We start from the raw sequence: 18,529 nt of genomic DNA on the forward strand, positions 1-18,529 counted from the left end.
TAAATTCATTCGAGGCCTGAAATCATCCAAGTAAGGGCTTTCTACATAACCTGAAATACTCCCGAGTGGTTTCTCAGGGGCAATGGAAATAACTCTATGTGTATTTGTAAGGCCATGCCTGTGTCTGATTATTCTTTAACTAAAATGTGATATCATTATCAGAAAGCATTTACTGAGCAGTAACCCTGTACCAGGCCATGTTCTGCAAAGAACCCAATGTTAGTTGTGTGAGTTGTCATGGTCCCTGCCTTGAAGCCTTGATGGGTGAATTTGTTCTCCAAAAGAGCAAAACTACCTTTAAGCAGAAAGCAAAAGTAGCCAGTCCATAGTCCCTGTCTGAGTCGCCTGCAGATTCACTCACACACAGAATGCACTCAAACACCACGCAGAGCAGGAAAGCACATCATCTTATGAACGTGCCATCTTCACTGCCTCTCAGTAGTTCTAAAATGTCTGTTGCTGGGTCATAAAATGGGATGTTCTAGGCAGTCATCAGCAACCTTCCCAAAGACGGTCTGCCTGAGGGCTGTACCTTTGCCTCCAGGCAAGGCAGCCTGGGGGTGATAGCTATGGGCCTGTAACCTTGGGAAGTCACAGCCATCTGGTGACCTGAGTGACTCAAAACATCAGCCTAGGAGCATCTGTAGCAGTGTTATAGATTCCCATGCTTGGTCCTAAAGGGGGACTCACATGTCCATTTATTTGTTCGTTTATTTACTCATTTGTGTGTTAGAGGATTGTTGAGTGCCTCCTTCCCTTCAGGAGTTTACATTCTAATTGATCTATTGCCTCTCATGGCCTCAGAATTGTAAAAAGACAGAAAATGAAGTTTGGGGATGTCATAGTGCCTAGCAAGAATCTTCCGGGGATGCAAATCTTTGTAGTCAGATTGTCTCCTTGTGCTGAGCATCAGGAGAGCAAATAAATGCTTGGCTGCCCTTCACACATGCCGTAGCTCTCCACGCTCCAACTAAGCCACATGGCTGGCAGGGAAGTTAAAAATATTCTAACCAAAACCTTGGTATATAACTGACACTTGTTTTAAGTTGCAGAAGAATGGAATAGGGGATATAGATCTTACATATATACATTTAGTCTTTATTTCCCCCCATACATGGTGCCAACTCATTCCTATTAGTTTACTAGCAGGATTTTATTAGCAGAAATAAATTATCAGCTTCATATGTAGACCCTCCTATGGTAAACACCCTTACTCAAAAATAGATAGATTAGGTATAGATACAGATAGATGTGTGTTTATATAGATAGATGTGTGTATATATAGGTGTATGTCTATAGATATATATATAGAGAGAGAGAAGTTTTTTATTTTTTTTTTTGAGATAGAGTCTCACTCTGTTGCCCAGGCTGGAGTACAGTGGCATGACTGTGACTCACTGCAGCCTCGACCTCCTGGGCTCAAGTGATCCTCCTGCCTCAGCCTCCAAGTAGCTGGGACTATAGGCATGCATCACCATACCTGCCTTTTTATTTTTTTATTTTTTTATTTTTTTTTATTTTAAGAGATGGGGTCTTACTGTTGCCCAGGCTGGTCTTGAACTCCCAGGCTCAGGAGATCCTCCAGCGCTGGGATTACAGGCATAAACCAGCTCACCTGGTCTAGAGAGAACATCTGAATGTTTTAATAGCCACACACATTTACAGCAAAGTAATATCCATTCCCTTTTTAATCTTATTCTGAAAGAATGCTCTCTAAAGCATTTTGTAATCTGTCTAGATAATGTTTCTGTCATGACAGTGATAATCAGCCAATCTCATTAGAGCATATCTCAACACCTAAAAGCTGGGTAAAATGTAAACCTCTTCCTTATTCCCTGACCCTGAAGATTAGTGTGTTTATCAGCACTTGAAGATTGAAGATCAATAAATCTCAAGGCCTTAAAATCTGAGATCCTGTGGTGACAGGAGCTATTTTTTTTTTTTTTTTTTTGAGGTGGAGTCTCGCTCTGTCGCCCAGGCTGGAGTGCAGTGGCCGGATCTCAGCTCACGGCAAGCTCCACCTCCCGGGTTTACGCCATTCTCCTGCCTCAGCCTCCCGAGTAGCTGGGACTACAGGCGCCCGCCACCTCGCCCGGCTAGTTTTTTGTATTTTTTAGTAGAGACGGGGTTTCACCGTGTTAGCCAGGATGGTCTCGACCTCCTGACCTCGTGATCCGCTCGTCTCGGCCTCCCAAAGTGCTGGGATTTCAGGCTTGAGCCACCGCACCCGGCCAGGAGCCATTTATATAATAACAAGATGGGTAGATTTAGGCTCCCCAATCTGACCAAGGTGAGCATGGGACCCACTCACTCACTCTCCACCTGGAATTAGCACTCACAGATGAGTGTTGGGCCAGCACTTCTGAGTCGCACCTGCAAAGTGTCATTCAGAAAAACGGTCACAGTTAACTGGCCAATAATGAAAAATACGTTTCATTATTGTGCCAGTGATTTTCTTTCTTTTCTTTTTTTTTTTTTTTTTTGAGACAGAGTTTCGCTCGATCACCTAAGCTGGAGTGAAGTGGCGTGATTTCCGCTCACTGCAACCTCCACCCCCGGGGTTCAAGCAATTCTCCTGCCTCAGCCTCCCAAGTAGCTGGGATTATAGGTGCCTGTCACCACGCCTGGCTAATTTTTGTATTTTTAGTAGAGACGGGGTTTTGCCATGTTGGCCAGGCTGGTCTTGAACTCCTGACCTCAGGTAATAACACCCGCCTTGGCCTCCCAAAGCTGGGATGACAGACATGAGTTACTGCACCCAGCCATGTGCCAGTGATTTTGATTGCGCATTCTAACCATCCTTGTGACTGATGGGGTGGGTAAACAGACAGCACAGGCACATATTATTATTTTCCTTTGGTATTAATCATGTATTTCAGGTGAGGTCATGCACTCTTCTGGAGACCATGTTTGTAATTTCTAATCAAAATTACCTGAGATATGTCTTATACGAGGAGATCACCTTATCTTTATACCTCCAATGACTCAAGCCCATGGTAGGAGCCCAATAAATGTTTGCTGAACTAATCTGAATGAGCATTTCTAAATCATCAGATCAACAATCCCTAGGATTGAAAAAAGATATTCAAAAAAAATCAACTACACCAAAATGCCTTTCATTAAAACAATTTTTCACTAAGAATATCTTTTACAATAACTGTTTTGCTTTTTGCCTTCAAAGTTACTTTCCTTTTTTTTTTTTTTTTTTTTTTCTTTTTTGAGATGGTCTCAGTCTGTCGCCCAGGCTGGAGTGTAGTGGTGCAGTCTCACCTCACTGCAGCCTTAGACCTCCATGGCTCAAGAGATCCTCCCACTTTAGCCTCCCAAGTAGCTGGGACTATAGGCCCATGCCATCATGTCCAGCTAATTTTATTTTTTGTACAGACAAGGTCTCACTAAGTTGCCCAGGCTGGCCTCGAACTCCTGGGCTCAAATGATCCTCCTACCTCAGCCTCCCAAAGTGCTGGGATCATAGGCATAAGCTACCATGCTGGTCCAAAGTTATTTTCAAAAATCTTTATAGTCTCATTTTCTAGTGCTTCTCCAAACTGACCACAGATACATGCATCTAAACATCATTAAAAGTGATGTTTCAAAATGAGATGCTACCTGTCTTCAACAGGCTGTGGCCCTGGCAACTTGGATGCCTCATTCTGAGTACACTTCAGAGCTCATGAGTGATGTGCTTTATCCAATGACCTACAGGGCCCTGGGATGAGACACATAGAGTTAATGTAAGTGATTTTTTTTTTTTTTTAATAACCAATTGGTATTGAGTAACCAGTAAAAACTAAAAACTTGCAACTTTTTCCTCCTAGTCAGCACATAGATGCAATTTACTAAGTGCTCTCTCCTATGGACTTTACAACTTTGTAAACACTCACATCATGCTCCATTGCTAGATGGCCCTGTCCCTAACATAGTTAGCATAACCAAGAAAAACATATTGGGCCTACTAGTTGGCTTAGGATTTTCCCAGCGAGAAAAGGAGTCACTTTTTGCAAATAAAAGAGTGACAATGAGGAGTCACAGGGGACATGGCTTATTAACTTTCTGATGAAGGTGACTATCTTGATGGCTAATGCCACACAGTGGGAAAAATTCAGAGCTTTTGCAAATAAGGATCCACAAAGCTAATTACGTGCTGCTGTCACCAATAGTATAAACCAGAACAGTTCATTCATTTATTTTAAGCCATCAATTCCTTGCTAAGTCCCTGAGGTCATTGATTTGACCCATTTGGCTAAAATTAGCTCTTCAGAAGTCAATATGAAAAATGACCAGGTTACAGCACTGGATGGTCATTCACTAGGGGCATCATCTCTTGTGAGCCAGCAGTGCAATGTTCCGTGTAGCTCATGAGGCTGTTTCTGTGGTCACCACCTACTCAGGGGTCCTGTGACTTGACCTACCGTGTCATCAGGAAGGAATGATGCCCTGTGGGAAATAACAGCCTGCTTGTCCCTGGGCACAACCAGCCTACTGAGTGAGTTCAAACTCCCCCAACACGTAGAGGAGTAAGTGTTTCCCTGCCCTATGGTTTTCATCATCTAAAACTTTGAGATCTGTAAAGTCCCTGTCACAGAGTCACTTAGCCTTTAATTCCAGTTAACACGTTTCTTGAGCTCCCCTGTGGAAGGTACACATTGGTTCATGGAAACTCACACCGATGATTCCAAAGGCAAAACATGGTTCCAATCTTGAGGCAGCTGCTTACTGCCATTGTGGAAATCTTAACATAAGTCCCTAAAATCAGACAGCAAATGGGTTGGGCAATGCTTGGTGACAATTGAGAGAAAGCACGTTTTTCAGATTAGGGCCCCATGTGGTTTAAGTTGCTGGGTTACACAAGACAAAGCCCCAGCAAGCCAAGCCTTTCTCCTGGGTGTGACCTTCCGTGTACAGTGGGCAGTGTCCCCACTCTACAGTCTAGTGTGCAATTTCCTTGCTATTTGTGATACTTCATCATGACTTGGATGGCCTTCTGATAAGAGGCCCCCTCTGTAGAAATCATGATGAGTTAATGATGTGTTTATCAGCTTCTCTCAAGGTGGTGGACAGTTTGTACCAGATAATGTTTAGCTAATCAGCCCACACAAATTTAATCTTATCACTAAATAGTTCTTTTTCCAGGGAGAGCAACTGCTAAAGTGCTTTACTGTATTTCTAAGCTATGTTTGTCATTAATGATGACATTAACAAACCTCAAATCAAGGTCTACGGAAATTAGGCCAATGAAATGCGATGTGCTCTATCTTAACAATAAAATCCCAGATTAAGTCAACTCCTCCCACCCAGGTTTGCTTCATCTGGTTTATTACTGTATCTCTTCCTGAGACTCCTTCAGAATGGCCAACTGGAGAACCACCCCCACCACAATCAACCAATCTATCAGATGAGATCGGGCATGTTCAGGGTGGTATAGCTGTAGATCAATCAGTCTATCTATACATGTGTATGTACACATAGACATAAACATAGGTATGTGTGTGTGTCTCTGTGTGTGTGTGTGTGTGTGTGTGCTGCCTGCTACAAATTTAGGAGACAGGAATGGTAGGTTTCAGCTGCCTCTTTAGCAAACTGTAGTGATAATACTTTTGAATCAAATTTATCTATCTCTTCCATATTTTTCCAGCCCCAAAGATTTCCGCTAACCTTTGCACACTAGCTAGTATTCACAGGATTCAGTGTATGATGCATTATGGCAGTAAGAATATAGTGTTTGACTGTTATCACCAGGAGCTAAAATAAACCACTCTAGAGTTGAAGGGAGAAGGTCTTATTTTTTTTGTTTTGTTGCCTTTTTAACCCCATCACCTGATTTATTTGAGAAGAGGTCGTTTTAAAGTTCTCCTGCTCAGCCTAGTGGACATGCGCTAATGTGTGCAGCTGGCTTTGTGATTTGATATTGTTCTTCTAACCACATGGTATAGCTGTGGATGGCTGGGAAGAGCCAAGTAGGCTATAATCATATGGAAGGCTGAGTGTGTGCATGGGATGTGTGTGTGTGTGTGTGTGTGTGTGTGTGTGTGTGTGTGTGTGTGTGAGGGTGGATTCAAGGCATGGTGAGGGGGAGGAGAAAGAACACTGAAGAAAGATACTCAGTACCTCTTGAATCTAAGAGACAGAGCTGTCATCAGTCTGTGCAATGGCAGCTACAGTTGTGAGGGCCACAAGACAATGTACACATATACATGGGAGAAACAACTCTAGTCTTTTTTTCTTTTTTAGTGAAGGGGTCTCATTATATTGCCCAGGCTGGTCTCAAACTTCTGGGCTCAAGTGATCCTCCCAACTTGGCCTCCCTAAGTGCTGGGATTATAGGTGTGAGCCATTACACGCAGCCAAATCTTTACTTATGTATTTTTTTTTAGAGACGGGCTCACTTTGTTGCCCAGGCTAGAGTGCAGTGGTGCAATCATAGCTCACTGCAGCCTCTGCCTCCTGGGCTTGATTCCAGGCTTTTTAGGTCCAAGCGCAGTACTTGACTGCAGTCAATGGCTTTGATAGAGACCAAGTGTCTCTATCAGTGATTCTCAAAATGTGGTACCCACACTGGACTGGCAGCATCAACATTATCTGGAAACTTGTTGCAAATGCAAATCCTTGGGCCCAACCCCAGACCTATTGAGTCAAAAATTCTGAAGGCGGTGCCCAGCCATCTGTGTTTTCACAGGCTCTCCAGGTGATTCTGATGCAGGCTCCAGTTGGAGGACTGCTGCTCTATATATTTTGCACGCATATATTTACAACTAGGTATGTGTGAGTTTGTATCCTTTCATAGGAAGAGGCAAGAACTTTTACTTTTCCAGTGAGAGCAAATCCTCATTGGGAGCGGCTGTCCCCACCGGCAGACAGCATGAAAGAAAGTAGGCAAGATGTCTCCATGGAAGGAGATGAGACCTGGAAGTCCCTGAGTATGTTTTCCACTCAGTGTTAATCTGGCTTCCTGCACAGGTATCATTCCACAGCCACGATCTGGATGTTGACGGGTTCTGTGGGTTATATGTAGTCCAGCTGTGTCAAAATCATCTCATCCTGTGTTTCACTGTAGGCCTGCAACCTTTTTTTTTTTTTTTTTTTTTTTTTGAGACGGAGTCTCCCTCTGTCTCCCAGGCTGGCTTGCAGTGGCGCGATCTCGGCTCACTGCAACCTCCTCCTCCCAGGTTTACGCCATTCTCCTGCCTCAGCCTCCCAAGTAGCTGGGACTACAGGCGCCCGCCTCCACGCCTGGCTAATCTTTGTATTTTTAGTAGAGACGGGGTTTCGTCATTTCATCATTTTGGACAGGCTGGTCTCAGACTCCTGACCTCAGGTGATGTGCCCGTCTCGGCCTCCCAAAGTGCTGGGGTTGTAATCTGGTCACGCTACAGGCTTTATAAGCTGTCTTTTGCAAAGAAGGCTGTTGAGAAAGCCTCCTGCAGACAACTTTCAGTTTATCCCTCTTAAGCAATGGCCCACTGATATGTACCAGGGTGGGCCACTCCCTGGTACAAACTCTGTGCTAGGCTTCTTCCAAGCCACAAGAACTATTTCAGCAGTTTAGTGCAGCGTTGCACCACTAGACAACAGAAGCACATCAGCAAAGGTGGAGCTGTAGCCAAGTCAGGGTGACCTTGGGGGTGAGGTAATTGGGGGAGTGGGAGGTAAGCTTGTGACCTGAGAGACCAAGCTATATATAGCTTAAGGAATTCTAGGTGTGGTCCCGCAAATACACTAGGATTCACATTCTTATGTGTATGAGGTAAGGGGGTAGGTAGATATAATATCTGTGTGTGTATGTGAGTAATTACATATATAGCAATATCTATGTTAAACTCCTAACTTGCTTGCCAGGCATAAAAGCCTCTAATCCCAGTGACTCAGGAGGCTGAGATGGGAGGATCACTTGAGCCCAGGAGGTCGAGGCCACAGTGAGCCACGATCACACGCCACTGCACTCCAGCCTAGGTGACAGAGTGAGACCTTGCCTCAAAAAATAAAAATAAAATGAATATATTGATAGATGCTATAATATAATTGAATCTTGAAAACATTATGCAAAGTAGAAGAAGCCAGACAAAGTCATATATTATATTATTCTATTTATATGAAATATCCATAGAAGCAGAAAGCAGATTATTGATTACCAGATATTGGTTAGGCCCTGTGGCCCTAACCTACCTTTCCAAGGTGGTTTTCTCTTTGCTGTCTCATATATGCTTCATGGAAGCAAACTGTGTGACTAACTGGGCTTTCAAGACATCCAAGCTTGACCCTACCACATCCATCCATCAGGCTTTTCCCTCCATTACCCGATCTCGCGCTCCCTCATCCTCCTCTTATTCCTGAGGCTTAATTCAAATGCGACCTTCTCCATGAAGCCTGCTGTGACCTTCTCCTCAGGCCCCCCCAGAGGGAGATCATCCCTCCAGCTCTATAACCTTACATCACTTCACACCTCTGTTAGTGTTTATCAGTCTTACACCATAGTAACTATGGCTATTTCTCATTTTCTCCTTAGCTTGTGAGCTTTTTGAGGGCATTCTCTGTATCTGATCACTGTGTGGTCTCCAAAGCACCCAGCCACTGCTTGGTGTTCAATATGTTTGTCCTGTGAGTTAATAGCTGCCACATCACACAGAATGCTTAAACTCAAAAGATAAAAATTGTATATAGTCAAGCTGTGGAAAAGAGCTTGATGCTTCCTCAAAAAGATAAGCATAGGATTACCATATAACCCACCAATTCCACTCTCAGGTGTATACCAAAATAGTTGAAAACGGGCATTCAGACAAACACTTGTACACAGATATTTATAGCAATACTAGTCACAATAGCCCAAAAGTGGAAACAACCCAAATGCCTGTCAATGGATGAATGGATAAACAAAAGTATGGTACATCCATACAATGGAATATCATTCAACAATAAAAAAGAATGAAGTGGCTGGGCTCCGTAGCTCATGCCTGTAATCCCAGCACTTTGGGAGGCTGAGGTGGGAGGATCACTTGAGGCCAGGAGTTCGAGACCAGCCTGGGCAACATAGGGAGACTCTCTCTCTCTACAAAAAATAAAAAAATTGGCTGGGCATGGTGGTATACACTTATAATCCCAGCTACTCAGGAGGCTGAGGTGGGAGGATCACTTGAGCCCAAGAGGTCGAGGCTGCAGTAAGCCATGATCACAAGCGACTGCACTCCAACCTAGGTGACAGAGTAAGACTTTGTCTCAAAACATAAAAATAAAACGAATGTATTAATACATGTTATAACATAATTGAACCTTGAAGACATTATGCAAAATAGAAGAAGCCAAATATAAAAAGTCACATATTATATGATTCTATGTACATGAAATATCCAGAATAGATAAATCCATAGAGGTAGAAAGCAGGGTATTGGTTACCAGGGACTGGGAGGAGGGAGAAATGGAGGTGACCACTTAATGGGTATAGGGTCTCCTTTTGGGGTAATGAAAATGTTTCAAAGCTAGATAGAGGTGATAGTTGCACAACATTGTGGACGTACTAAATGCCACTGAACTGTTCACTTTTTAAATGGTTAATTTTAGTTTTGTGAATTTCATCTCAATTAAAAAACAGTCAGCTGGGTGCATTGGCTCTTGCCTGTAATCCCAGCACTTTGGGAGGCTGAGCCGAGTGGATCACAAGGTCAGGAGATTGAGACCATCCTGGTCAACACGGTGAAACCCCGTCTCTACTAAAAATACAAAAATTAGCCAGGTGTGGTGATGCATGCCTATAGTCCCAGCTACTCAGGAGGCTGAGGCAGGAGAACAGCTTGAACCTGGCAGGTGGAGGTTGCAGTAAGCCAAGATCGCACCACTGCACTCCAGCCTGGGCGACAAAGCGAGACTGCGTCTCAAAAAAAAAAAAAAAAAAAAAAAAGTCAGTGGCATAAAAGTATTTCCTTTTCACTTTAGAGAAACTGAACTGATTTTGATAGGATGATGTAATATTTTATCCCAAATATCATCAGATCCTAGAATAGATTAAGTATTGGTTGCATTTCCATGGCAATTCCTTCCCTTCTCCCAAATCACCTTGCCAAGGGCCTGCCACCACTCGCCTTGTAGCATCTGGTCTCACCAAATGTGAACACAGCTCCCCACTTAAAGCAGGATCCACCTTTAAGCTTGCTGTTCCGGTGTCCAGGTGCCCCAGAGAGGAAGCCAGCAGTCAGACTCCACGGCTGGCACTGCAGAGCCCATTGACAAGCATGGGTTTTTCCTGTCTTTTATCCGAGGTGTCTTGGTGGTAAAAACTGACTTTTTCTTCATTATCCTAGAAGTTATTCCTTTGTTTCAGAGTCGATGGGTCCAGTGCTTTCCTGGAAGCCCCATTTTCCACTCACTCCTGCTTATATTCTTAGTTCATAGGCTGAAGCCGGCTGACATCAACGTAATTGGAGCCCTGGGTGACTCTCTCACGGTAAGTGACCCTGATGCCAAAGGGGCAGGAGGGGAAAAGATTTTGACTAATATGAGAACCTGAAGAGGAAAATGGAGAGAGAAGGTCTCACTCCTGGCTTTTAGATGCTGCCATCTCGGGTCCTGATCTCCATCTCTCCATTGTCTGACCCACCCTGGTATTCAACAGCATTCCCTTCCCATCATGGTTTCCCACCTCCCTTCTGGTCTCATCTTCCTCCCCAATGCTGAGATGAAGGAAAGAGCAGGAAGTGGAAGGACCCCAGAGGGAGTGTGGGTGACAGGAGTGACCCACCCCAAGTCACACAGCTGGTCAGCAGTGGGGCAGGATGGATAAGATCTCCAGACCATGCTGTAGAACTAACTCCTCCAAGGATCCAGTGCTTGGTTTTGTCCATGTAGAAAAGCTAAGGGAAGGTACCAGGATGAGGGGTGAAGAGATGATGAGACAGGAGCAAGTGCTAATGGGGGCAGGGAGGTTGGGGAGGGTGGGAAGACGGGAGTCTGTGGAAGAGGCAGATAGGCCAGAGATGTTCCAAACCCACCTCTGCATCTGCCCCAGGGTGACATCTCAGATCCTGCAAAGCACTATCCATGAAAAGCAGAATCAGGCCTTTTGAGAGCCTGGGGGCTGGGGATCCCAGAGGTTCCTAGACACAGCTTCCATTCAACAGCCTCTCATCAGAGTCCAGCTGCTATTCCCTGGGCCAGTAGAATAGAGGGTCTCCAGCTGAATCCTCCCCAAGAACAAGCTGACACCTCTCATGTCTATGGTCTATCACAGTGATATCGTCCCACTCAGTGGGATGTATCTTCATGACAAAATCCTGTGAGGTATGACTTTCTTTAAATTCGACCAATAAAGTCTGGGCCCAGTGGCTCACATCTATAATCCCAGGACTTTAGGAGGCCAGGGTGGGAGGATCACTTGAGGCCAAGAGGTCAACACCAGCCTGGGCAACATAGCAAGACTCCATCTCTACAAAAATGAAAAAAAAAAAAATAGCTAGGCATAGTGGCTTACATCTGTAATCCCAGCACTTTAGGAGGCCAGGGCAAAAGGATCACTTGAGGCCAGGGGGTCAAGATGAGCCTAGGCAACATAGCAAGACCCAATTTCTACCAAAAAAGAAAAAAAATTAAGCCTAGTGATGCATGCCTATAGTCCCAGCTACTTGAATGGCTGGGGCTAGAAGATCACTTCAGCTCAGGATTTCGAGGCTGCAATGAGCCATGATGGTGCAAACTGCACTCCAGGCTGGACAACAGAGCAAGGCCGTGTCTCTAAATCAGTAAGAAGGTGAATGAAGCTGGGCAAGGTGAAGTGCCTCAGGCCACACAGCTTGTAAGTGCTTGAGTCAGGATCAGAACTCAGGGATCCTGACCCTAAGTCCAGGGCCCTATCCCTGTGCTGTGACAGCCTCCTCCATGGCCCCTCAGCCACTCTTCACCCCAAAGGCCTGACTGCTCATAACCTCCCAGGAAGGACGGGCAGACTGGGCCTTAGCGGCTTCATGTACTGCTTATCCCAACCTCTTCCTGCCTGGCAGGGCCTGGCATCACCTCCTCCCAATTCCCTGGTCTCCTCGAAGATACTCTCAGGACAGGGGGTCATCACATCTCAGCACAGCTGTTCAGGGGTTCCTAGGGAGGCAGCACTTTGGGTGTGAACCTGCCTGGCAAGTAGCAAAGGAACTGGGCACCAGAGAGCAGGGATCACACCTGGGGGCCTCTTGTGGAGACCAGACTTCACCCCCAACTGCCTAGGAGGCCTGTCTCGGCATGCTCTTCCAAATGCTCAGAAACAACGTGCTTTAGGCAAGGGACATGCACCTGAAGAGGGTCCACATTGTGCTTTCTTCAGCTGATGATGGCTACGTGGGATTTCATTTTATTACTACATTTTAAACTGTGCATAGGTGAGAGATATTGGTATAAAAGGATAATGATATATTTCCTTTTATGATATACTTCACAGCTTTTAAAAAATGAGAAAAACAACACCCTGAAATGTATCCTTTTGAAAAGATACAGTCTAATTTCAAGAGCACTTTTGCTAGACAAGTTTCACTTGGTCTTGCCCTAGGCAGGGTTTCTTAGAATGAAGCAGAGCTGTGAACAGCACCAGGCCTTCCCAGTGGGCGCTCTCACTCACCTCTGAAAAGGCAGGATGCATATGGAGATATGGTGCCATCTAGACCCTAGATCCCAGAGAGTGCCCAGGCGGTCCTGGCCAGCATAAGAACATAGACCTTTTGGCAGGCAGGCAGAGATGGGCCACTGGGGAAAGCAAAGAAACTCACCCCCTCGTCGTTCTCTCTTAGGCAGGCAATGGGGCTGGGTCCACACCTGGAAACATCTTGGACGTCTTGACTCAGTACCGAGGCCTGTCCTGGAGGTGAGTGAGGGAGTGGCAAGGCCCCAAGGACCCCTTCATTGCAGAGCAAGGGAAACCCCCTGAGCATTCTAGAAAACAACACCTTAAGCAGGGGGTGGGCTGCTTTGTTCTTTTCTATGACCAACTTCTAGGTTTAATTTGAAAAAGGTGTTCACCAGCCTTCTCAAACCACTACATTGCCCAGAACAGTAGCTGAGCCTTGAGCCAAGTCTAGGAGACAAACTACATAAATGTTTGGGTTGGAAATGCTTCTCTGGCTTCCATTTCTCCCTCTGCGATATAATCTCAGAAGGAGGCAGTGGCCTGAGTGATGCACAGATCATTGCCTTTGGAACCAGAGTTGTAACTGAGCCCTAGCTACCCAGCTGGATGTAACCTTGGGCAAGTTCCCTAACCTCTCTGAGCCTCTCTCCTCATCTCTGATGCAGAAACAATGCTACTACCTGAGCACTGTCTGAGGACTAGAAAGAATTTAAGTGTCCAGCACACTGCTTGACACAAAGTAAGTATCTGGTAGTTAGCATTGTTGTTATAGGGCGTTTATTTTACAGATGAGGAAACAAGGCTCAGAGAGGGCAAGTAACCTGACCAAGATCACAGAGCCAGAAGGTAAAAGATCACGAAGCAGAGCAGATACTTGCTGGCCCCTACCAGTGCATTCCCTTCTCATGTATCACTTTGGGCAGGCTTACTTCTGCTCTGCATGCGATCAAACCTCTGCTGCAAGCCCGGGAAGGCTTGGTGTTTCCTCACCTGGAATCTGGCATCTCCATCTGACACCTGCTTTAACCTCAGTGCCGACTCTCTGGCATCCTTCCTCACGTTGCTGCACAGTTAAAACCCAAACATTTGGAGAACCTTTTAGATGCTCCTAGACACGCGTGGCACAGAATGGGGTGGGGGGTGTGGAAAAGCAGGGAATCCAGTCCACTCTGGAATGCTGCATATTTGCATGCCTAGAAATGCTTCTCACTTTGATCACCTTGGAATTTTAGTATTGGCTTGGAAGATGGCTGAGTTTCTAGAAGACACCTTTTAGAAACAGCTTTTACAAGCCAAGCAGGAAGAGAAAAGAGAAAAAATAGGGCCAGCGTTTTTAAGACTACGTTTACACCAATAATATTAATGCACGGTGCAGTGGCTAGTTGGAAAGGGGCTGGCAGACGAGGGACTACTTCCCCTTTGAAAGCGGGGGTGCAAGGAACCCACCTGCCTCCCCTGCCCCAGCGCCAGCGGAAATCAGCCGCCGGTTTAAAGCTGGCTTGTTGTTTGATGTGCTGGCCTATGGGGAGGGGAGTCATATTCTGGTTTGCTTTTTCCATTTTTCTACTGAAGTGATGGGAAAGGGCAAGCTCCAAGCCCCACGGCTGTTTCTCGGGAGATGGGCGTTTCTGGCTAGTGTCTGAAGGGTCTCGGCGTGGCTGGCATTTTTAACCCTTCATTTTCTTTCTTGGACCCACAATACAGCGTCGGCGGAGATGAGAGCGTCAGCACCGTTACCACCCTGGCGAGTGAGTACTAGGCGGCGGCCGGGCTGTTTGGTTTGGGGCGGCCCCTGCATGCTTCCCGCTCCCCCGGCAGGTGGCGCCGGCCTCGGGAGGAACGCCGGCTGCAGGAGCCCACTAAATTCACCAGGGGGCGCTGCCTCCCGAGACTCCCAGCTCCGCTTCCGATAGTGACGGAAGCCTTGGAGTTGGGGGCGGAGCGGGGTTCGAGGCTTGGAGGCCGGGGGCGGGGAGGTGTCAAAAAGAAATTGTCTTTGACCAAGGAAGGAAGAAAGTAAAGCGGGGAAAAAAAGAGCTCAGATCACGTCTTAGTGCAAGTCATTAAAAAGTGATTCAATAATCTGGCATGAGGTTAGAGAGAATAAAGAAAAGTGATTCAAGAAAGAAGAAAAGGAAACCAGGGTGTGCGGCACCTGCCTTTCCGAGCAGATAAACCCCCTGCGAGAGCCATCGATCCAGGCACCTGGAGCGCAGGCACAGCTGCGCACAGACATTGAATTGCGGAGTTGCTGTAGGAACTGCTGCTGCTCTTGCCGCAGGAGGATATGAAGTTACCTTGTCCAGGATGTGCAGACACAGCCATCTTTGGGACTCAACACTTTTCTTAATTTACTTCCCACCAACCTGCTCGGAATGATTTTTTTCTTTATTTTTTTTTTTTTTTGAGACGGAGTCTTGCTCTATTGCCAGGCTAGAGTGCAGTGACGCCATCTCGGCTCACTGCAACCTCCACCTCCCTGGCTCACGCCATTCTCCTGCCTCAGCCTCCCGAGTAGCTGGGACTACAGGCGTCCGCCACCATGCCCGGCTAATTTTTGTATTTTTAGTAGAGACAGGGTTTCACTATGTTGGCCAGGATGGTCTCAATTTCCTGACTTAGTGATCCACCCGCCTTGGCCTCCCAAAGTGCTGGGATTACAGGCGGAATGACTGACTATATTCTCTGAAGGGTCTGGTCTTATCATCTTTTTAAAATTCTCCCCAGTGCATACACATCTCCGTGCTTGTTCTTAAGTATGCAAGCCATACATGTTTAAATTGAATTCTTTTCCTGGAATCTTCTGGCTGATAATTTTGTCTGGGAGGAATTTAATTGGTCCCATTCTCATTTACTTCCCTGGTACATATCCCTTTGTAATATATCTTTAGAAGCTAACAACTTGAACTTGAAGCCACCAAGACTTGGATGAGGGGGACATCATAGCTTAATCTCCACATAGGCAGAGCAGAGCTGAGCAGACTTCACATTACCTGTTTTGGTTATTTGTAAATCCTGTTGAATTTAGGTAGACAGGGTTCTGTGCCACAAGCACTCCTTGCCTTCTTTATATCTAGGTCTACATATGTGAGCTATAAATCAGTTCCTCTATTGCTAGGAGATGGTTCAGGGTGCTTTTGTGAGTGTGATGAACTTGGCTGTGGGATGGCCCACTGCATACAACAGCTTTCTGGGCTCTCTACTTCTATGCTCGTATAATGGACAAGATAATTGGATATTATTTGGCTTCACGTCTTTCCCCAAAGTAATTTACAAAGGATTGAGACAATGTCACCCCTCAGGTGGATGACTCCCCTGGCACACTTAGCCCAGAAATGGATTACCAGCTATTTAGACTCTTCTTGCTAGAGATGTGAAGACTATTTGATTGTAGGGGATAGATAATCCATGAGGAAATAACTATACGGAAATGTGTTAGAAAACTCATAAGAATGTAAGGGCAGAACAAAATCCCCATTCAACCCCCTGTTCAATTTAATCCAGCAAATATTCCAGTGCTGGAGTGCTTGGAAAATAGGAGAACAGTGCCCCAATGACATCACCAAAGTCTCTTTGGCAGCATGTCTTCCTAAAGACAGACACATGACTAATATTTATAGATGTGTACAAAGCTTAGGGGAAAATAAACATAGAGGCTATTAACCCTGTCTTCTGAAAAGGAGCTTCAAGAATGAGAATTCGTCAGGTAAGGAAAGGGGAGAGAATGTTCCTGGCAGAGATAACTGCCTGCACCAGCAACAAGGTGTGGTTCCTCCCTATGACATTCTTCCTAAGTAGCTGGGTAGGCTGTGCTGAGTTCCTTCTACCTCCTAGGGAACCTACCACTTCCTAGGACAAACCATTCCACTTTCAAATCGCTCAGGTGATTTCACAGTCCTTTCTTCTCTTGAGTAGAAATCGGAGCAATTTCCATTTATTAGTGTAATGTCCCCCAACCTCAAGGAATGAGTCCAATCCATCTGTGCTGAGTAAACCTGCAGCAGTACTGGGTTCTAGCAAGCACTCTACTGGAAGAGGCCCTAAAGTCCTGGCTGCTGCCCACCCAGTTTCTTTCTCACATCCTAGCAGATTGTGAGACAGCGGGGGCAAGTGCCCTTGTATTGGAGCTGAGAGACCAGCCATTCTCAGCAGCTACATGACTTTGAGCAAGTCTCCAAGCTTGTCTGAACTTTTCTTTATTTCTAATTCAGTCCATAAACGTGTTGAGCATTATATGAGGCCCTGGGGTATATAGACTCTGCTCTCAGGAGGGCTCGCCAAGTTGGAAAGATGAAAAAGTGAAAAGTGTGATCCATATTAGTAAAGGCAATTAGAATGCATGAGATTGCAAAGTTCAACAAAACTGACAAAACTTTAACTAGACTGGCAAAAGGGAGGGGGACTCAAAATCAAGAATGAAAGAGGAGATACTACCAACCTTACAGAAATAAAAAGGGTTATTAGAGAACACCATGAACAGTTGTATGCCAATAAATCAGATAACTTGGATGAAATGGACAAATTCCTAGAAAGGCACAAACTACTGAAATTGACTCCATAAAAAGTAGAAAATCTGAATAGATTTATAACAAGCAAAGAGATTGAATTAATAATTTTAAAACTTCCTACCCAAAAAAGCCCAGGCTGTCTCTGGCTTCGCTGGTGAATTCTATCGAACATTAGTATCAATCACCAGTTCTTCACAAACTCCTCCCAAAAACAGAAGAGGAAGGAATGCTTCACACCTCATTCTATGAGTTTTACCCTGATAGCAAAATAAGACAAAGACATCACAAGGGAAGCAAAGTATGACCAGTAAGTATTATGAATGTAGACCCAGAAATCCTACAGAAAATACTAGCAAACAAAATCCAGCAATAAAAAAAAAAATATATATATATATATACACCTCATGACTAAGTGGAATTAGCCCAGGAATATGAGGTTAGTTTTCAACCTCAAAATCAATTAATGTAATATTCTATGTCAATAGGATAAAAGACAAAAACCACACATCATGATCATCTCAATGGATCAGAAAAAGCATTTAACAAAAATCTAACACCACTTCACGATAGAAACACTCAACAAAGGCTGGGTGCAGTGGCTCATGCCTGTACTACCAGCACTTCAGGAGGCCTAGGCAGGTGGATCACTTGAGGTCAGGAGTTAGAGACTAGCCTGGCCAACACCGTGAAACCCTGTCTCCACTAAAAACACAAAAGTTAGTCGGGTGTGGTAGCAGGTGCCTGTAATCCCAGCTACTTGGGAGGCTGAGGCACAAGAATCGCTTGAGCCTGGGAGGCAGAGGTTGCAGTGAGTTGAGATTGCGCCACTTCACTCCAGCCTGGGTGACAGAGTAAAACTGTCTCAAAATAAATAAATAAAGTAAAAAAACAACAAATTAGAAATAGAAGGAAAATTCCTCACTCTGATAAAGGGTATCTTTTAAGAGCCCACAGCTGACATCACAGGCAATGGTGAAAGATGGAATGCTGCCCCCTCTCTCTGATATCAGGAGTGAGACAAGGATGCATGCTCTTGCCACTTTTATTCAACATCACACTGGCCATGGCAGTTAGGCAAGAAAATGGAAGAACAAGTAATAGGATTGGAAATAAAGAAATAAAACCACTTCTATTTAAAGATGACATGATACTATATAGAGACTATCCCAAGAAATCCACTAAAAATTATTAGAGCTAATAAGTGAGTTCAGTGATTGCAAGGTACAAATCAATATACAAAAATGTGATTCTTTATACTAGCAATTAATATGAAAATGAAATTCCATTTACAATAGCATCAAAAATAATAAAATACTTAGGAATAAATTTAACCAGAAAAGAGCATCGCTTTTACTCTTAAGATCACAAAACATTGCTGAAAGAAATTAAAGACCTAAGTAAGTAGAAAAACATCTGACATTCATGGATT

General features: G+C 44.9%; 1 protein-coding gene across 2 annotated transcripts in view; it reads left to right on the top strand.

Moving 5' to 3' along the window:
• Window positions 1–18,529, top strand: part of PLB1 (phospholipase B1) — a 150,255-nt gene that overhangs the window by 57,986 nt on the left and 73,740 nt on the right. For both annotated transcript variants that reach the window (XM_025353883.1, XM_025353882.1), the window contains exons 18-20: window positions 10,374–10,432; window positions 12,756–12,829; window positions 14,297–14,340. In XM_025353883.1, the coding sequence (XP_025209668.1) occupies window positions 10,374–10,432; window positions 12,756–12,829; window positions 14,297–14,340 (177 nt within the window). The remainder of the gene's footprint in view (window positions 1–10,373; window positions 10,433–12,755; window positions 12,830–14,296; window positions 14,341–18,529) is intronic.

Source organism: Theropithecus gelada, chromosome 13 (genome assembly GCF_003255815.1).
Source record: "Theropithecus gelada isolate Dixy chromosome 13, Tgel_1.0, whole genome shotgun sequence".
In the NCBI taxonomy this organism is placed as follows: domain Eukaryota; kingdom Metazoa; phylum Chordata; class Mammalia; order Primates; family Cercopithecidae; genus Theropithecus; species Theropithecus gelada.